The following is a 21,166-nucleotide window of genomic DNA, read 5'->3' as shown; positions in this document are numbered from 1 at the left end:
TACTATACCTGCATCCTTCCTGATAAGGTTTGCCTAGGAAAAATGTAGAAATTCAATCACCAGAAATCTAAAACACAAGTTAGAAATCTATGCCAGTGCTTTGCCATCCTGATTAACGGCTTTCCCTAACATCTACCTCAAATCTTTTCTATTGTATTAAAAAAAAAAAAACAAGAGCACATTACTTCATACTGTACACTAACAGGAATGTCACAAGAGCATCAAAAGTCTTTTAATACCCAACAAATGAATAGATTTTCTAAGATAACAGGAAGGTCTAACACACTGATCTTACACAAAATACACTGCTTGATATTATTTGTTCTTGACCAATTTTTGCTAGCTGTTACTTATCTGTTAGATGCTTACAAACAGTTTCTGAACTTCTGTAAGAAATAACATGTTTAATAGTTGCTAAATCCCTATATTCTTTCTCCTTTGTCCTTCTCTGCCTTTCAGAACCAATCCATCATTCAGATGCTCTGGAGGATAATCTTGGGGACATCAGCAGGTACTCCACACAGTTCTCTGCATGCTCTAGGATGAAGTTCAAAAAGAAAATTTCAAAACATTCAATCTAAATACGTCAGAGACTGTACCTTTTGAAGAACTATTAGTTTTGTCAGCTACCTACTCAGACCAATCTTTCTGATAAGGACTACTACTACAAATAAGTCTTAAATTCTTATTTACAAGTTGGCAGAATTAGATAACTTGTTTCTAAAGGAAATCGGATATGAAAGTAAGAAGTCAAGAACTGGGGTAGGTAACCTTTTGCTTAATTTCACTCCAATATCAGAGAAATGAGAGGCATACATATGATACCAAAAAAATCAACTAAAAAGCTTCGGGGAGTGGAAAAAACTGGGTTTGCAAGACTACAGACCAGCACATCTGGTATCCAAGCCCTGCAAACAGCAGAAATTGTAAGAAACAGAATTAGCAGATACATACGTACATTTGGTTGAATGGGCAGAAATAAACAATCGGCAGAGGATGTCACAAACTGGTCCATTTTTTTTTTTCAAAGATACAAAGAGCGGGAAGAAATAGGTCATTTAGTTAGCTTACTGCATATGGATTTTCAAAATGTTTTCAAGTAAGTCAAATGTTTTATATACTAAGTTGCGATGGGAAAACAGGTAATATTTGATAGAAGCAAACAGTTTTCAGAATGGAGGATGACTACTGGTAGAGTTCCTTGAGGATTTATGTTCTTTTACATCTATATGAATTATCTGGAAGAGAGGGTCAAGTGAGAAGTGATGGATCGATCATTCAGGATGACCTAAACTAAAGTCATCTGCAAAATTTTACAGCAGGCTCTTGTGCTTTTACGTGACATTGGCAGATGAAATTCCTTACTTGACAAAGACATCAATAATAATAATTCATGGATCAAGCAGATCCTCCTGGAAACTATGCTAAGGCACACAGAGAACTGGGAACAGACTGGTGACAGCCAACAGGGCTTCACTAAGGGCAAATTGTTCCTGAAAAATTTGGTGGCCTTCTATGATGGGGTCACAGCATTCGTAGATAAGGGAAAAGCAACTGATACATTTACTTGGATTCATGCAAAGCGTTTGACACTATCCCACACAACATCCTTGTCTCTAAATTGGAGAGATACGGACTTGATGGATGGAACACTCGGTGGGTAAGGAATTGGCTGGACGGTTGCACTCAAAGAGTTGTGGTCAACAGCTCAAGGTCCAGGTGGAGATCAGTAACAAGCGGTGTTCCTCGGGGGTCAGTACCAGGACCAGCACTATTTAACATCTTTGTCGGTGACACGGACAGCAGGATCGACTGCACCCTCAGCTAGTTTTCTAATGACACCAAGCTGTGCAGTCAACACGCTGGAGGGAAGGGATGCCATCCAGAGGCACCTGGACAGGCTTGAGAGGTGGGCCTATGAAAACTTCATGAGGTTCAACAAGGCCAAATGCGAGGTCCTGTGCCTGGGTTAGAGCAATCCCAACCATGAATCCAGGCAGGGTGATGAGTGGATTGAGAGAAGCTCTGAGAAGGACTTGGTTTTGGTGGATGAAAAGCTTGACGTGAGCTGGCGATGTGCACTTGGAGCCCAGAAAGCCAACTGTACCCTGGGCCGCATCAAAAGAAGCATGGACAGCAGGTCAAGGGAGGTGATTCTCCCCTTCTACTCTGCTCATGAGACCCTACCTGGAACAGTGCATTCAACTGCAGGACTCCCAACACTATAAAGACCTATGGGAGCAATTACAGAGAAAGGCCACAAAGATAATCAGTGGGCTAGAGCACCTCTCCTACGAAGACAGGCTGAGGGAGCTGGAGTTGTTCAGCCTGAAGAAGAGAAGGCTCCAGAGAGACCTTATAGAGACTTTCCACTACCTAAACGGAGCCGACAGGAAACCTGGGGAGGGACTCTTTTATAAGGCAGTGTAGCGATAGGACAAGAGGTAATGGTTTTAAACTATAAGACGGTAGATTTAGTGTAGGCATAAGGAAAAAAAAAAGTTTGCTCTGAGTATGGTAAGGCCCTGAAAAAGTTTGCCCAGAGAAACTGTGGATGCCCCATCCCTTGAAGTGTTTAAGGCCAGGCTGGATGAGTCTTCGAGTAACCTGATATAGGGAATGTGTCCCTGCCCATGGCACTGGGTTGGAAACAGAGGATCTTTAATGTCCCTTATTATATATATATAATATATATTTATATAACTATATAACTCTTCTTATTAAAAGAAAGGACACAGAGTCCAAAATTATAAAAGTGGCAAGTGGTAACAGAGTGATTATTTACTAATTTCTCAAAATGTAAGTTGGTGATATTGCAGTGAAATTATCAGACAGCAGAGACAGATCAAAATATTTTTTCAAACAAAAAATAATTAACTTGTATATAAAACATCCTGTGGAAATAACCACCAAACATATAAACCTAGTTTAAAATGCCATTAGACAAACTCACAAAGAGTTAATCAAAAAGACTCAGGAATGCCTTCAAGACTGTATGGCTACAATCCCTAGCTCAGGGATCCCCTAAGTGGGAAATGGAAGCTGGGTATGCTAGGGAATGGATCTGCCTACTCTGTTTTTACTCTTTCCTTGAGCAACCAGTACTGACAACCATCAGAGCATACTGACTATTGTCAGACCTCTGGTCCAATCTGAAATAGTCTTTCTTAAGGCCGCTCTTCTGTGATTATCCTAACTTACCTATCAAGAAAATAAACAGGCATCTAGAGTTTTAGAAGATGGAATGCAAATCTCATTGCAATTTTGTACCAACCCATGACCTTCCTTCTAGAAATCCTAAGAAACCTTCAGACCCTTAGTCAATGATATCTATCTACCAAAGAAAATGCTTTCCAAGAAGGAGCAGAATTTCCAATGATAAATAGATGCTTGCTCCAGCTGCCCTGACCGAAGCTGCTTTTACTGAACAGCCTAGAAAGAGCCACAGCAAAGAACTCTGGAGAGAACAGGGAACGCAGTTACCTCCGTGTCCATCGTAGACTGAGAACATGGCTGTTTCACTGTCCAGCTCAGGTATGCAGTTGTGCGCATCCTGAAAGAGAGAGCAAAAGTCAGGAATGACAAGGATTGCAATAGACCCCCATACAGAAGTGGGAGAAAGGAGAATGGAAGCTAAGAGCACTGGAGGGAGAACAAGAACAGTAAGAAAGCCTCCCCTCATATTCTCGAAAACTTACCTGGTGAGCACTTATCTTCAAAGAAGCAGCACAGATCTTTAATATTATGTTGCTCTCTGTGAGAGCAGTAGCCCAGCCTTGTCACCATGAGATCGTACCATAAACTGCTTTAGTTCCTTGATACAACTCTAGATATTTCCAAAATCAAATTCAAGTCAGAATAAAATCCCTCTGCTTATGGTACCTGGAAGGCCTGTGTTAATGTAGTAGCTCACAGTCCTTAAAGAACGTACGGCAGTGAGCTCTGTGCTCCATTATATAAACTGGTATCTAGACCAAGGGCTGTCTAATAGCGTAACTAACACTAGTACCTATAGTTTGACAAATTCCCCCATGCAGGCAAATGTTGACACCTACAGCATCTAGCCATTCCCACAGACATTGTCTTCTCCTGCTCTTGCCAAACATGTTCCTTTGCAAACTGAAAAGGCACTCTGATGCATCGGTGAAGCCAGAATGTCACATACAGAACCTCCTGACCTCACGTCTTCAACACAACCATCAGCTTTGCCTCTGCTTGTCCTGGTGAATACAGTCATGAATTATAACAGTTGTCTATCCCAGCAGGCCAACAAAAGCAGCCTTGCTACGCACAAGATTACTGCATCCAACAAGAACAAACAACTGGGCTAGAAAACCTCCTCTTGGGGACAAAGGCTCCTTTCTATTGCTCTTGTCACGTGGGATACTCCAGAAGGCACTGCTGGCCTCAGGCACAGTTACTTGAGGAGTGAGGTGAAGAGCCAGACCTCTGTCAAGCATCTTTTAAGCAGTGCAGCAGAGGACACACAACTGATCAACCAACAGCACTCAAACCGAGTACCGACCCAGGTATCACGCCCTAAGGTAAGACAGGCATCTCTGTTCTGCCAACTGTCCAGAAACCATGAGACTGTCTGTGGGAAAACTGAAGGAAAGGTATGTCCCAGGAGTTCTGGGGGCATAAATATCAAACTCCAACCAGCCTTTCTCTGTACATGCTCCCAAACTACAAAGATGCACAACAGCGCACAAGGTATATGCACAGACTGGCCTCTCTCTCCACAAACTCTCACCAGGAACAGTGACTTCGAAGGAGGTGCTGCCCAGATTTTACAGCTAGGCGCCTGGGCTCTTTCACCCTAAGTAAGCAAACCAAACTTGGTAATTCTAGTGCAAAGCCTAGAACTGATGAATGGACTGAACCTCTCCCTCAAACTCCCCCTCCCAACTGACTTCCTAATGCTTTCTAATTTTCTAAGGTTCAAGCCCTAACCTATCAACTTACAGCCTGACTGCACACCAAGTGCTTTTGTTAAAGAACAATCATGCAATTGTTTAAACAATGCCATCTAGTCTCCTTGCTGTGGTTCATCACCTTAAAGTTCAGTGTGCTGCAGGCTGCCCCAAAACAAAACACTGTACTTTGAGTCAGCTGGCTCTAAGGTTTGGGTGTGCCACACTGTCAGCCATAACCAAGTATTCTATATATGCACATACAGCCACACTTGATTGCTGCACAGTCAAGCAACTGATGAGCTTTTCTACTTTATCGTAGACTCCTTAGATAAATAAGTGTGATTTATAAAGTCCTTGGCCTCTAGGATCCCACAATCTTGTAAGAGAACCCCATTCCCCTGCAGTTTCTATTAAGTGGTAATAAAAATGGAAAAAGAGTTTCTGGGTTTATGCAGCACTTGGTGCAATGAAATTCATGACACTCTGATGAAACAGGCAAGTTATAATCTCAGTTCAAAACAACAAACAACAAGACTCTGAATTACAATGTAGGAAATTTAACCAGAGTTCACTGGACACAGTGAATGAAAATAATAAAACCACAGCATTTTTATGCTCACTTTTCACAGCATTTACAGAAGCTAGAGAGATAGCAAAACCACAACAAATTAACTGGGATAAGTCCCTGGTGACTAAACTGTAGCTTAATTAAAGCGAGAAGCACAAATGCTGCTGGGGAGGAAACCCAATACTGGCAAAGATGGTCTTTCTGCTCCATCTGTATGACACTCACTGAAACACGTCCTGATCCCGAACCAGGGCACTACTGTCAAGGAGGCAGACAAACAAGGCCAGCACATGTCATCAGGAGACAGTTCAGTTCCCATACTGCACACAGAACTGTCTCTACACTACCCTGAGCACTGCCATGAGCCACTAGTGGCTCTGGACGCCTGACCGCACACAAGTTTCCGGCATTTTCAACACTAAGGCCAGTTCCGAGAGCATCCAACTGACCACACAGACCATTGTGTGCTGCCAGCACAAGCAGCAGCTGTCAGCTGAGTCTCCACCTCCCCTTCAAGGCCTGTTAAGCTATCTGCAGCCGACTGTCCTCCAAGTAACCATGATCTCATACTCTTCAGAATGAGCAAGAGAGCTCGCAAAGCCTAGGTGCCAGCAACCCCTTCAATATCAGCCTTCTGCTATCCAACCTTAGAGTTAGAACAGCACCAAAGAGCTCGGAGGAACCCAGTCCATCTGCCTAAAAAGTGCCTCCCTCCTGTACCCTTCACTTTATCCCAAAACACTCCTCTCTGTACTGGAAAGCTGTCCTCATCTGTTTCCCTTTTCTTATTCACCCATAGTACCTGAGACTACTATTTTGTTGTTGTTGGTGGTATTCATATCCTTTGTGTTTCTCACCAGCCAAAACCATTTCCTTATTCACAAAGCAAACTCTCTGGGCTAAGAATGGATTCTTATTACCAATAATGTAAGTTAACTTACATACATTTTAGGAGCCTCTAAGTGAGCAAGTTAAAGGCAACAGACAACACTTACATCATTTTTCACTGTCTAAAAACGTCTGGTTCCTCCTACTACTTCTGCATGCTTTGTCTAGCTTCACTAACAAAAACTATACCTAAAATCTTAAGTGTTAACAAAATACACATTTGCTCAGAGCTTTTTTCCAAGCTTTGTGAAAGAGTAAAAGTAAAATTAAACATGAAAAAAGTAATAGAAAACATAAACCAAAACAAGAGACAGAAAACTCATAGTACTGGAATGCAAGAAAACACAAAAGAACTGTCCAATTCTGCTCAGCTGTATGTAAACACAATGAGTTTTTCATCCCACCACGGATTTATAAGCAATTTGCAGCAGGTTCAGCTTGTAACACAAGCACTCCTACCATCTCCTCATCCCTTGTTAAAACGCAGCTAAACCATGTCTACACCAATGTCCTCAGCATTGCTTTTGTCAGCATGGAGATATGCCAAAGATGTTGGTTAGTGCAAAAAACACAACTGCAAGCTCTGGGCCTCATCCAATTTCCATACAGGTCAGTGACAGCAAGAACAGACCTCAAATAAGTGAAATTATGAGCCCACTTCTCTCCTGTGGAAGGACTACCATAGCCCACCACCAGTGCTGTAATTAGCTGCAGCTCTGAATTCCCCCCATCCAAACCTCTGTGCACCAAGCACGCCAGAACGCTGCCTGCATTCAGCTTCTTACCCATGAACTAATCGCCTTGCGGAGATTACACTGCACACATCTCAGTGTTCCAGTAACGTCTCTGTGCCACCATTTCACCCGTGCAGGGGTCACCACAGTGGAGCAATATTAGTCATATTCAACAGAGCACAAATATCCTCTGAGTTTATCTTAAAAGCACAAGCAACAATTTTCCTGCCTCTTCTATCCTAGGAACTATAGCTCACAGTTTCTTAAAGCTCTGCTGCACACAAAAAGAAGAAAAAAACTGGTCACTATTTTGCACCAGTAAGACTGTCGTAACATTTCACAAGCAGTGAATTATCTGAAAGCAAGACTCGTGAAAACGTATTTAACAAGAAGGTCGCTTTACTGTACTTAGAGGAGATATACCCTTGGGGCTGCAGGGACCAGTACCGGTCCTTGTCTTATTTCCCTTGTTTGCTAGCTGCCTGGAAGGGAAAATAAGCCAGCACATTAATGGCATTCAGAGGGTGTCAAATTCAAAGAACTAGTAACTGCAGGCAAGGCAGAGAAGTAATCCCGGCAGATCTGCGTTACTCTTGTACAAGCAGCTTTACCAAGTAGTTCCAACAGACTCCATCGTTGGGAGGAGCATGGACAAGCACCTGGCTCCTACAGCCAGACGTTTATCTTGTGATAATTCATTTGTCCCATAACAAGCACCAGTGATAGGCTGGCAAAGCCAGGAGCAGCTATTGCTAAATTACAGCAGCCACAAGAACTCCTCCAATCGTTTTGCCTATAAAATAATAAAAAAACAGAGAGAGAATGAAACTCCGTTTCTGCTTGGGAAGAAAAGCAGACATCTTTGCCCGAGGACGTTTGCTTTCATTTACTGACTCACCCCAAGCATTCCACCGTCCTTTCCCTCCACTTTTCAGCCCCGGTCCCCTACTCCCCGCCGGGGTCTGCCTGGCTCTACGCGCCAGCTCCCAGCGCGGGGAGGCCCCCGCAACAACTCCCAGACGCTCCCGCACAGCGGGGCGCTTTCCGCAGCCGCTCCCCGCGCGAGGCGGCACAAGGGAAACGCGCGGGGCTCGGGCAGGCGGCGGCCGCGGCACCACCGGGCCGGGCAGCCCCAGCCCCAGCCCCCGCCCCCGCCGCGCTCACCTCCATGGAGACGCGCCAGCCCTGCATGGCGCTGAACCCGAAGTGCAGCGGGCGCGGCCCGAGCCCGGCCCCGTCCCCGGAGCTCTTCACCGTGTTGGGCTGCGACAGGTAGGCGCCCATGGCGCCGCGGCGGCCTCCGCCAGCGGACCCGGCCCCCGGCGCGGCGGCCGAGCGCGGAGGGGCTGCGGCGAGGGGCGCGGAGGCGGCCGGGGCGGGGAGGGCCGGGCCGGGCAGCGGCGGGGGCGCGGGCGGCCCAGCGCGGGCGGCGAGGCAGCGCGGGCGGCGGAACCTCCCCGCTACGAGCCGCCGGGCGGAAGTAGCGCTGCCGGAAGCGCGGGCGATAGAGTCGCCGCGGGGGGGGGAGCGGCGCTCAGCCCGCGCGGCCGAGCCACGGCGGCCGGAAGCGCGCACCATAGAGACGAGCCTCGGCGGCCTTGGGACCCGCCCACTCAGCGCGCGGCCGCCGCTCGCCACCGGCGTGCGGAGCCGTCCCCGGGACCTCCCGCCGTGGCCGTGACCCTGACCGGGGCCCGGCCGCGGGCCGCTCCGCAGCTCCCTCCTCCCCGCGCCGTGAGGAACGGCCATAGGGGCAGCGCTCCCCGCGCCCGCTCATCGCGGCGGGGGAACGAGAGGCGGGGGGCTGGGAACCGACGGCACCGCCCGCCCGAGGCGCGGGCAGGCCCCGCGTGAGCGTGCGGAGATCTGCGCCTGAGGCCGCCCCCACGCACCGAGAGCGGCCGCTAGCTGCCCCCTCCCGCCCCCTTATATAGCTCCGAGCCCCGCCCACCGGCCAATCCGCGCGGGCCGGCAGCCAGCTCCCGGGCTCTCATTGGCCGCGGGGCGGGCCGAACCGCCCCCTCCCCCCGCACCGCATCTCGCTCCCGGCCCCTCCTGCGGTGCGCGCGCGGGCGCCCCCTATCGCGCTGTGGTACTCCGAGCCCCGCCCACCGACCAATCTGCGGAGGCGGGGGGCGCACGTCCGGGTTCTCATTGGCCGGCGGGAAAGCGGCCCCGCCCCCGACGGCGCGTTACGCAGCGCGGCCGTTGGCGGCGGCCCGTCGGCGGCGGAGTGACGCGCCTGGGGAGCGCGAGGCGCCGGGCGAGCCCGGTAAGTGAGCGCCCCGCGCCCGCCTGCCCGCGCCGCGCCCGCCTTGGGCCGCAGCCGTCTCGGGCCCGGCGCTTCCGGCAGGCTCGGGGCGCGGCCCCGGCTGACAGGGCCGGCGGGCGCGGCCCGGTCCGACCCGCCGGGCCTGGCCTGGCCCGGCCCGGCCCGGCCCGGCCTAGCGCGGCCCTGCCCGGTGCCGCGGCCGCCTCGGCCCGGCTGACGGCGCGTCCTGCCCGCAGGGTGTGCGGCTGCGGCATGTCGGAGGGCGAGTCCAAGCAGGTGCCGAGCGGCAGCTCCGACTCAAAGCCGGAGCCCGCGTCGTCCGGCCCGGGAATGACCTCGGTGTCTGCGCCGGTGGCTTCCGCGGCGCCCCCGGAGGAGGAGGAGGAGGAGGAAAGCGAGGACGAGTCCGAGATCCTCGAGGAGTCCCCGTGCGGCCGCTGGCAGAAGCGGCGCGAGGAGGTCAGTGTCGGAGGCCGGTTCTCGGGGCTGGGCCTCTGGGTGTGCGAGGGGAGTCCTGGGAGCTGCGGGCACGGCACCAGCGCGGGGCCCGGTCCTGCCCTGCCGGCTGTCCCCGGGCCAGCCCGAGCCCTGGCGACGATGGTCTGTCACAGCGCTCGGGCTCTGGGACATCGGGGATTGAGCGCTGCCTGCTTTTCTCCCTGTATGTTTGTAGCGTTGAAAGCTCTTCTGAACAGGTGGTGTCGGGGCCAGCTGTTGCTGCTGTGTCGAGAGAGGGTTATTTCTAGCGTTTATACATGTGTCTTGTTTCCCAGATCTTTTGTTCTGGGGATAATAAAGAGCATTGACTGGACAGTGCTTGGCGTTCAGTAGGGAGTGTGAAGTGAGTGGTACCTGCTTCGAGTTGTGCAATCTCACCTGCTTTTGAGTTACACGTTGGCTTTGGTTTGCTTTAGAGTCTTCAATTAAGATAAAGCACAACCAGTTCATGCAGACTTGTATGTTGGCTTGTTCGATTTGCCTTCACTTCTCAGTGCACGTATTGGAATTGTGCTGTACAATGACATGAGTAGACTGGGTCTTCCTGTTTTGGAGCTCTTTTTTTTATTCCACTCCTTGCTGTGTTCTGTTTGTCTTATTGAAGGCTGTCTTCAAAAATTGGTTTCTACTTTACGTTGCTTCAGTGAAGCAAGCTCTGTAGCTGAGAAAGTCTGAATACAAGTGCTGATGTAGTCTTTCTTAAACAAGTCAGGATGAGCACAGAAGCGTCTACGTTAACAGATAAAAATGTAGGGCAGTACAAACTTTGGCGGTGGTGAAAGAGTCATTTGTTTTGATGTAAATTTGGAGGTCAAAATAAGGTCAAGAATTCCCTCCATTCCTTTACCTTTTTTTGCTTAAAAGCTGTTCTGTTTTCGTTAACATAAGATAATTCCTAGCAAGGTGTAATAACAATGTGCCATTTTTTGGTGAAGCTGTAAAACTTGGATGGGGGGGGAGGGATGTCTGTGTAAGGCTTTAATTCTGTTCTCCAGAATATATTCCTTATGATAACCTGAAACTATGGCTAGAAATGTCTTTTTTTTTTTTTTGAACAATCTGTGCTGAATCAATGCACAGGAAAGGCTTGGGGAATGAACTGCAGAATCCTATTGTAGTTTAGGTTGGAAGGGACCTTAAAGATCATCCAGTTCCAATCCCACCTGATATGGCCAGGGACAACTTTCATTATAGCAGATTGCCCAAAGCCATGTCCACACTGGACTTGAACACTTCCAGGAATGGGGCTTCCACAGCTTCTCTGGGCAGCCTGTTCCAGTGTCTCACCACCTCTGTAGCAAAGAATTTATTCCTGTTTTCTGCTCTAAATCTCCCCTTTTTTAAGTTTAAAACCATTACCCCTTTTCTTATCACTATACTCCGTGACAAAGGGTCCCTACCCATTTTTCCTGTAGGTCCCCTTTAGGTATTGGAAAGTCATTATAAGGTCTCTCTCGAGCCTTCTCTTCTGTAGCCTGGACAACCCCTACTCCCTCAGCTTCTCTTCACAGGAGAGGTGCTCTAGCCCTTATAAAGCTAATGTTCAGTTTATGTGGTCTTTTCAGTATATTTTAAAACAGATTATTTTGATGTAGAAAGATTAGTTTCCTAGTATTTTCCATACTGTCCTACATAAAAAGAAAGTTTTGGTAGGTTTAGTATTTTCTTTGGATTTCAGTTTCCCCATCTACAGACAAATAAAGGCTCACACTCAAGAAGTTCCTTAAAACTTTGGCATGACTAAATTACTGACTTCTGTCTTGGGAACGAAGGTGACTGGTTGGTTTGAATGCAGACCATTCTTGTATGTCAGATGTATGAGCTTTGCTCCCCCTCATGGGTAAAGAAAGGACAATAGATTAACTGTTGAAGGCCACAAAATTAATTGATGACAGATCTGGGGTAAACTCAGGATCTCTTCTTCTCAGCCTTTCATCTGTCAGGGCTATGCTGTCTTCCTGCAGGAAATGCCAAACATTTATGAGCCTGTTTGTTGCACTCAGTGGTTGCCTTCAGGTGGGCCTTATGTCTCAAATGCGTGCATGAAAAACATATTCTGCTAGTGATCATGCAATTAAATTATGTTTTGTCTCTTAATTTTACATGTAAATTTGTGGCTTGATTAGATCTGAGCTTGTATAGTGTGATTTGTGTACTTTAAACGCATGACATCTCCCCCCTGCTGTCTTCAGCTTTCGGACTGAGCTGTGTGCCCTGGAGTAAACTTCCACTGCAGGTGTTCCAGCACAAAACTTATTCTGGAATAATACCTTCGCTTTCTGAGCATCCTAGTGTACCAGAGTAGCGTCCTTGTAAAGCTCTGATAACGTGATCGCTCAGTCAGCACTGGTTATTCCGGTCAGTGTACCCGTGCAGACAAGCTCTTATTCACCATCTCTTTGGCAGTGAGGAGGAGTTACTCCATGAAAAAGGAATGTTGTCACCTCCCCTCCCACCAGTGATGCAATCCTGATTCTTTATATCGACAATATCTTCTTTAGATGCTGAATTAAGCAGCCAGTTTTGAAGCAATGTGGTAATATGGAGAGAAAACAGCACATGTGACTGCAGAGACAGATTTTATGCACAACACGTGGTCTGGTGTTTTCCAGATTTTAAGTTCTTTACTCCTCAGTTTGAGTTGCATGTTTGGAAATGTTAACCTTGCTTATGTATTTATTTTGTTTTAATAGATACAGACTCTTTGTAATCATCTTCCTGGAACACAGATGACACGGTGTATGGGCTGTATGGGCAGGAGCACTGCAAGTCTGAGGGAACAGGCTGTCACTAGGGTCTCATGTGAACAGCAAGGGTGTGAGTGCTCAGGCTACTTACTTCACGTTAGTAGATTCCAGTAGAATCAATTTATTCCTGATCGCTTTTGCACCTTGTGTGCGCCCCAGGAGAGGCTTCCAAACAAACCAGTCGCAGGCCAACAGAAAAGGTCTTCAGTGGCTGAGTATTTCTGTTCGCTTGTTTCACTTCTGTTACGCTCTTAAACTTCGTAGAAATGTTTCTCCTCTCAGAGGAAGTTCTCTTTGTGCGGTCCCAAACCCTCCACCAGCCGGAGTGGGACGAGCCCTCGCGGTGGGGCCGTGCCCGGAGGCCTGAGGGGAGCGCTGCGGGCGGCCGGGCCGGGCCCTGAGGGAGCCGTGCGGCTCTGCCCGGACTGACACCGCCCCCAGCCAATGGCGCGCGGAGCGAGGGCATTACCTCACCGCCGCGTGCTCCCATAGGCTGCTCCCATAGGCTGCTCCCATAGGCTGCTCCCGGCTCCGGCCGCAGCGCCCATACCCGGCGGCTTCCCGCGGGTTTGCCTCGGGGCGGCTCCGCCCTGTGGGGGTCGGGGTCGGGGTCGGGGTCGGGTGGGTGCGGTCCCGGCAGGAACGTCCCTCTGACAGAGCAGTCGAACATAAGTTGTTAGAGCACTCCCTCTTCTGCGCTGGACATCTTCCCAGGCCTCTCGTTACTCATTCTGTCTTCGTGTCGCTACAATGATCTAATCCCGCGGCAGGTAACAGCCTTACCCCGCGTCCAGGTTCCCTAGTGCGCTGTGGCTCAGCTGGCACACCAAGCTCACTGCGTGTCCTGAGCAAACCGGCAAGTCGGTGCTGTAGGAAAGCGTTTGTTGTTGGTGTGGTCAGGTTAGCAGGGTCGTGTGGTTATTCAGGCGTATCTTAGGTACAGTAGCCTACTCTGAACTGTGTCAACTAGTGTAACTTCAAATCTGCTTAAATGTCAAGTGTAGAAAATGGTTGTGTTAATTGATTGTAATTTTTCCTAGAGACAGAGAACTTCTGTAGCATGAAATGTGTAATTGCTGTGAAAGTTTGGAGTAGTCTTTTAAAATTAAACATTACCGTGTAATCTCTAAGGTGCTATTTTAGCTAGATAGAGAATGCTTATCTTCCCCAAAGTTCTCTTTCTTCAGGAAAATTTAATGAATAGTGATGTGGTTAAGCTTTGTTATACCTTAAAATAGAAAGACTAGTTCAGTTGGAAGGGGTCTTCAAAGGTCATCCAGTCCAACTGCCTGACCACTTCAAGGCTAACCAAAAGTTAAAGCATGTTAATAAGGACATTATCCAAATGCCTCTTGAACGCTGACGAGCGTGGGGCATCGACCTCCTCCCTTGTAAGCCTGTTCCAGTGTTTCACCATCCTTGTGGTAAAGAATTTTTTCCTAATGTGCAGTCTGAACTTCGCGTGGCACAACTTTGTGCCATTCCCTCTTGTCTTGTCATCACTTCTCAGGGAGCAGAGACTGGCACATCCCTCTGCGCTTCCCCTCCTCAGGCAGTTGCAGAGAGCAGTGAGGTTGCCTCTCAGCATTCTCTTCTCCAGACTAGACAACCCAAGTGTCCTCAGCCTCTCCTTGTAGGACATGCCTTCCAGCCTAGCTGGTAAAACCAGCTTTGTTGCCCTCCTCTGGATGCTTTCAAGTACCTTAACATACTTTTTATATTGTGGAGCCCAGAACTGCATACAATACTTGAGGTGAGGCTGCAGCAATGCTAAATACAGTGGGAGAATCACCTCTTTGGACTGGCTAGCTATGGTTTGTTTAGTGCACCCCAAAATGTGTTTATCCTCTTGGCTGTCAGGGTGCCCTGCTAGCTCATGTTGAGCCTGCTGTCACCAGCATCCCCAAATCCCTTTCTGCTGAGCTGCTCTCCAGCTACTTGTCCCCCAGTCTGTACCTATGTCCAGCATTACTCCATCCCAGCTGCAGCGCCTGGCATTTACCATTGTTGAACTTCGTGTGGTTGCTGATCGCCCAGTGCTCCAGTTTGTCTAGATCCCTCTGCAAGGCCTCTTGTCCCTCCAGGGAGTCAGCTGCACCTCCCAGTGTAGTGTCATCAGCAAACGTGCTGAGGATGCACTCCACTCCCGCATCCAGACCGTTGATAAAAACGTTGAACAGAACCAGCCCTGGAAATGAGCCTGGGGGAGCGCTGCTGGTGGCCATCTGCTGCCAGTCAGACGTAGCCCTGTTCACTACAGCCCTTTGAGCTCTGCTGTTGAGTCGGTTCATCACCCATACCTTAAGGGTGAAATTGTTGTTAGAGATGGTTGGTGGGGAGGGGGTGTGTGGTGATATGGCTCCTCCCGTAGGGTACTTATTTTCCTGTTGGAAATACAGGAAGATACAAGAGAAGAGCTATGACCAATGTCAGCGTTTTCAGGTATTTCTACTGTCCTTAAGTGCTGTGGCGACAAATGACAATCTGCTTTCTCATGCTGCTGCTGTGTGTATACGTTGCATGCATTGGTCTCCAGGTGTGTTGCAAATTTCATTGCTCTCCTATCTGAGTTGAATCCCTTTCTGCAACTGTAACCATGCTCGTGGTTGCTCTCCAAACACATCGAAAGGTGAAGCTTTAGCCTTTGCAAGTGGTTGAAGATCAGCTCTTAACAGGCGATTACTGTCTCATGGGAGAGAGACATAAAGTACCCACAACTTGGAGTTAGTGGAATCACAGGAGGGGGAGACTGATAGATTCTTCAGGCCCTGGCTCTCCAAGCTTGTGCTTGTCTTGGTTCCTTTTGCCTTTTCAGCCTGACAAAACCCTCTTTTTCTGCTGTCCCTGTGTGACACTACATTTTTCTCTTTCAGTCAGCACGCATAAATAATTTATTTTTCTTAGGTTGTCCAAGTATTTTCAGAATTATCTGCTGCATTTAGTCTATGCCTCCTGGGAATAGTATTATAGAGATGGATTGTAGCAATGTACTTGAAGTACATTTTTAGACTCCTGATACTGGTAGGTATTAAACTTGAAATGTTGGTAGGAGCTTAGACTTGGTGCTTACCATCCCTGAGAATTACACAGATCAAACAGAAAAGTGCCCCAGATATAACTGCAGGAAGACTTGTGCTCTGCTGCAGCAGAATCTTACTTTTCAGAATTTTCAGCTTGGTATTGGTGTTGAACTTGGCAAGCCCATCTTATGGGGAGGGACTTGACCATCCAAGTCTGTGAATGGTTCTATAGTTTGTCACTTAATAGATACATATTGACAGATTGACTGATAGATTTAAATAGATTTTAGATTTAGATTTTGACAGATCTATTGATAGATTTCTTTCTATCTGTTTTCTGGGTAGGAAATCACTATGTGATTGACTGAGTCTTGGTACAAGTCAAGACATTTTAATACTTGGTTGACATCAAAAGTCAGTTTTTTTCTGAAAAAGACGCTTTTGTCAGACTTGTCTGCTAAGGTTAAGAATTTGTGGCTGTTATTGGAGAAACTGAGAGGGATTAATCGAGTTGCATTAATTTCCCCTTCGGCATTTAAATGGTTGCGTTTAAAAGCCATGTGTTATTTTACAAGGGTGCTTGTTGCTGTACAGCTTCAAGGTGATGAGAAATGCATATAATAATGAGGCAATTCATTGTAACAGGTAGTAAGTAACCTAAGTAACCTATTTAATGCTGTTGAATGGATCCGTATCATATTTTGAATGTGGGAGCAAGGAGGTTCCCTTTAAGGTGTGTATATGTGTGTGTCTGTAATAGTTACGAGAGAAGATGTCTAGCATATTCACATCTGCTCAGTCTTCCACTTCTGCAGGCCCCTTGTGAGGTATATTTAATTGTGGTACAGCTTTTGCTGAATGCTGCTTCATTTCTTGATATAGAAGACTTTGAACGAAGCCTGGTATTGAAAGGAAGAAAGAGATAACAGAAGAAAGAGGACTGGTCTCTGCTTGAATATCTTCGCCCTTTTCCTCAAAGATTGTACTTCTTTCCTGCAGATTCTAATCCAGTGATAATTTCTGGGGTGTCTGAAAGATGATGTTTGAGCTCTGCTAACCATCAGTGACCTCCACTGAGAACGAAATGGCCTTGTGCTTGTCTAATTGTTGTCCCGTGCTTGATGTATTACTGACTTTTCTGCAAACTCAGCTGCTGACATGTTTGTGTTACGCCACTGTTTCAGTGACTTCTGAGATCCATAGGTTCTTTTTTGCCTCATCCCTGAGGCAAATCTCCTGTACATAAGTCTGTGCATACAGTGGTTGCTATGTTGACTGGTTCTTGTTTTCCTGTCTCTAGTATTCCTACTGTCAGGTAAGTTAGATGAACTGTGCAGTCCTTCATAACTTCCTTTACTGTGGTGTGCAGGCTAAGATAGGATGAAGAAGTTCCATGTGGACCTGGATATCAGGTCATGTGCAAAACTTGTGTGCCAGTATTTGAGGCAGTGTACGTTGTTCCCGTGGGTATATATGAGTTTAGTGTTTCATTCTTGCTGTTCATTATATCCTGTTGCTGAAAGCTCAGAAAGTTAATACAGGTAGCACCAGTGTCTTTACTACACTGCTGTTAGTTTGCTTCTCCTAATTACAGTCCTTGTTGGCGTTTGGACGGATGGTTCCCAGTTTGGTGGCTGAGAGTTACAGCTGAATTGTAATGCTTGGGCGAGCATACCCTCTTGGTCCATGCTAGCTCTATGAAATAAAGAAGCGGTGATCTATGAGGAGTTGAACCCAGCATGACATGAAATGAGATGCTGAGTCTACTACATCTTTATTTTATCTCCTTTGTCTTTTCATTCCTAGTTGGAGTCTCTACTTTTCTATTTTTAATATGGAGCCAGTTGACAACTTTTCTGTTTGGATTTACATTTCTTTAAGGAGCCAGAATGTGGGATTCTTGGAGAGGAAAAGCCAACAGACTGGGTGTTTGTATTCTGTGATGCTTGAGTCTGATTTCTCAGCTGCTGTTGTGACAGAAAAGAAGCTTACTGAGGTAGTAAAATGTAAGCATCAGTCCTTCTTTTTCTATCATACATCTGAGTTTCTTTATGTGGGAAAATGAAGTGCTATTCTGTGGAAAGGTAGCATTTGAGATGCTCTGAGCTTCAGGTTGTGCTGCTGGAGAGTGGAAGGGTAGCAGAGACTTAAAGCAAATTAGTACGAGGAGGGCTGCCAACTTCTTGACAGGCTTTGGCAATGTGCCTCTATTTTTAGCTGATGGAGAGGACTAATGCCATGATATAGTTCTTATGATTTTACGTCACTGTTGGGAACATACTCAGAAGAGGGAATATGTGCACCCTTTTAACTTTTTATTGGCTCATTTGGGGCTTCATGGAAGGAACAAACACTTGATATGTGCTTGAATGAGATAAGGGGCACTGCAGAGTGTGGAGGGAATTGAGCCTTTGTCTTGGGCCTGTTGTCTACAGACCCATTGTGTTCTTGCTTACTAACTGCAACAGACAGCTGGTAGCTTTCTTAGTGCCTCATCAGCCAGCACCACTTCTCAGTCTTTATGCTGCCTCAGTGGGAGAGCAGGCACAGCTACAGCAGCTGTCTGCTTTTCTAACTTTCCTGGGTGGTTAGAAGTGCTATTTACAGTCCAGCTGTCTGTGACTAAGGCATAGGGTTTGCTTTGCATTCTTAGAGAGCAATTCTTTAGAGGGAAAAAAACGTGTTCCATGTAGTTTATCAGCAGCACCAGTCTTCCTGTTGTCAGTTCTTTGTGCTTGCACATAGAGAATAAGGAGCATGCTTGCACAGAAAGTAGTATTAAAAAATTAACAAAAAGAACACAAGTGGTGGTGATCAGGCACAGGACTTGGCTAGTGATTAATCTTGAACCCTCTCTTTCCACATTTTTGGCCCTTCCCTCAAACATTTCAGGTTCAAGCTGGATATCAGGAAAAGGTTTTTCACCAAGAGGCGGTCAGGTGCTGGAACAGGCTCCCCAGCATGTGGTCACAGCACTGAGCCTGCCAGAGTTAAAGAAACCTTTGGACAACACTCTGACGCATGATCTGATTTATTTTTATTTTTTGTGGGGTCCCAGGAGTTGGACTTGATGGTCCTTGTGGGTCCTTTCCAACTCGGATATTCTATGGTCTCCTAAGTACTGTACCAAATTCCTCCTGTTAGATCCCAAATTGCCCATCCCTGACATTCCAAGTACTGAGTTCCTCTACACAGCATCTCCACTTGGTTTACATAATATCGCTGAAGCTGTTTCTCCTGTTGAATTGCTCAGGTGGATTTTCCTTAGTGGGGTGACAACTTAATCACTCACCTTTGTGGCTTTGGGAGTCCTTGGGTTCAGTGTTCAATCCATCATTGATTAGGCTGCCTGAGTTCCCCACTCTGTTGCGGGTCTTCAGATTACTGGTGTGGTTCTTACTTCTCCTTTGAATAGCCCTTGCCAGATACTTTTCCACAGCAGTTTGCTGAAACTTGGAGTTTATACCTCCCAAATTCTGAATTTGTGGTTGCCAAATTGTGTTCTCCAGGGAGTTGCTATAGGCCCTTCTGTTATGCTTTTAAAATGATAATTGTAGCTTGTAATTACATCTCTGTGGCGCAATCTTAGAGTGAAATCACACAGTTTGTCTGACAACGCTGTTCTCTGTGGCTGTAGTTCTGAATTCTGTTCAGGGCTTAGAGCGACCAGATATTGTTGGTACCTGTATTGTTAGCATGAATGCCTCCCTCCCTCCCCTCCCTTCCTTCCTTTCTTTTCCTCTGGGAGCATTGCATTACCCAACTCAAGCAGTGGGGAAAGCTGCAGCAAAGAAAATGTCAAACAAGCTTCTGAATATGTGGAGAATGGAATAAGTCAACTGAAACTACAGATTTACAGGACTTACCTTTTTGCTTCTGTGGTTAGTGTACAGTCGTGTGAGCTGACTGGATGTTGTAGAGATGTGTGAAGACGCAGCAGTCCTTTCTTTTTAGACTGGATGCTCTGCTGCAGAACAGTGGACTACACAAGTAAGAATTAAAATACTTTCAGTCGGAAGGGGCTTACAAAGATCATCAGGTTCAACTGTCAGATTACTTCAGGGCTGATTACTTTGGCTGATTACAGATTACTTTGGGCTGACCCAAAGTTAAAACATACCATTAAGAGCAATATGCAAATGTCTCTTAACCATGGACAGGCATGGGGCACAGCCACCTCTCTGGGAAGCTTGCTCCGGTGTCTAACTACTCCCTTGGTAACGAAGTTTTTGTAATGCCTGCTCTGAACCTCCTCCGATGTAGCTTTGAGCCATTCCCATGTGTCCTATCATTAGATACCAGGGAGGAACGATGAGCACCTCCTGTTCCACTTCCGCTCCTCAGGAAGTTGTAGAGAGCAATGAGAGATCGCCTTCAACCTCCTTTTCTCGAAGCATAACAAACCGAGTGTTCTCAGGCTCTCCTTATAGGACGTGCCTTTCAGCCCTTTTACCAGCTTTGTTGCCCTCCTCTGGACACATTCAAGTATCTTAATATCCTTTTATATTGTGTGCCCAGAACTGCACGCAGTATTCAAGGTGAGACGTCACTAATGCTAAATACACTGGGAGAATCACCTCTTTTGACCAGCTGGCTATTGTGTGCTTAGTGCACCCCAGAATACGGCTTCCCCTTTTGGCTGCCAGGGTGCACTCCTGGCTCATATTGAGCCTGCTGTCAACCAGCATCGCTTTCCAGCTGCTCATCTCCCCGTCTGTACTTACATCCAGTATCATTCCATCCCAAGTGCAGAACTCAGTATTTGTTCTTGTTAATTTCATGCTGTTGCTCCAATTTACCTAGATCCCTCTGCAAGGCCTCTCTTCCCTCGAGAGTCAACAGAACCTCATGGTGTAGTATTGTCAGTGTGCCACCAGCTGGCTCACGGCTAACCTGTTGTCCGCCAGGACCCCCAGGTCCTTCTCCACAGAGCTCCTCTCCTGCAGGTCGTCCCCCAGCCTGTACTGATACGTCCGGTTGTTCCTTCCCAGGTGCAGGACTCTACACTTGCTCTTGTTAAACTTCATTTGGTTTCTTCCTGCCCAGCTCTCAAGCCTGTCCAGGTCTCGCTGAATGGCAGCACAGCTTCTGGCGTGTCAGCCACTCCTCCCAGCTTGTGTCATCGGCGTACTTGCTGAGGGCAGACACTATTCCCTCATCAAGGCCGTCGATGAAGATGTTGAACAGGACTGGACCCAGCACCGACCCCTGGAGAACGCCGCTAGTCACAGGTCTTCAGCTGGACTCTACGCCACCGATCACTACCCTCTGAGCTCAGCCAGTTCTCAACCCACCTAACTGTCCACTCATCTATCCCACGCTTTCTCAGCTTCGCTAGCAGGATGCCGTGGGAGACAGTATCAAAAGCCTTGCTAAAGTCAAGGTAGATGACATCCGCTGCTTTCCCCCCATCTACCCAGCTGGTGATGCCATCATAGAAGGCTACGAGGTTGGTCGAACACAATTTCCCTTGGTGAATCCACGTTGACTACCCCTCATAACCGTCTTCTCTTCCAATTGCTT

At 47.4% G+C, this 21,166-nt stretch overlaps 2 protein-coding genes across 2 annotated transcripts in view; one reads left to right on the top strand and one right to left on the bottom strand.

The window, feature by feature from the left end:
- Positions 1-8,477, bottom strand: part of PPM1G (protein phosphatase, Mg2+/Mn2+ dependent 1G) — a 31,420-nt gene extending 22,943 nt beyond the window's left edge. Inside the window, 2 exon segments of the mRNA XM_040552551.1 lie at positions 3,484-3,553; positions 8,271-8,477. Coding sequence (XP_040408485.1) covers positions 3,484-3,553; positions 8,271-8,390 — 190 coding nt within the window. The 5' untranslated portion in view covers positions 8,391-8,477.
- Positions 8,478-9,217: 740 nt separating this feature from the next.
- The window catches only part of NRBP1 (nuclear receptor binding protein 1), a 40,677-nt gene continuing 28,728 nt past the window's right edge, over positions 9,218-21,166 (top strand). The window contains 2 exon segments of the mRNA XM_040553757.1: positions 9,218-9,378; positions 9,615-9,837. Coding sequence (XP_040409691.1) covers positions 9,631-9,837 — 207 coding nt within the window. The 5' untranslated portion in view covers positions 9,218-9,378; positions 9,615-9,630.

Source organism: Cygnus olor, chromosome 3, assembly GCF_009769625.2.
Source record: "Cygnus olor isolate bCygOlo1 chromosome 3, bCygOlo1.pri.v2, whole genome shotgun sequence".
In the NCBI taxonomy this organism is placed as follows: domain Eukaryota; kingdom Metazoa; phylum Chordata; class Aves; order Anseriformes; family Anatidae; genus Cygnus; species Cygnus olor.
Note: the sequence above shows the minus strand (reverse complement) of the source record. Positions and strands in the feature narration are given on the sequence as shown.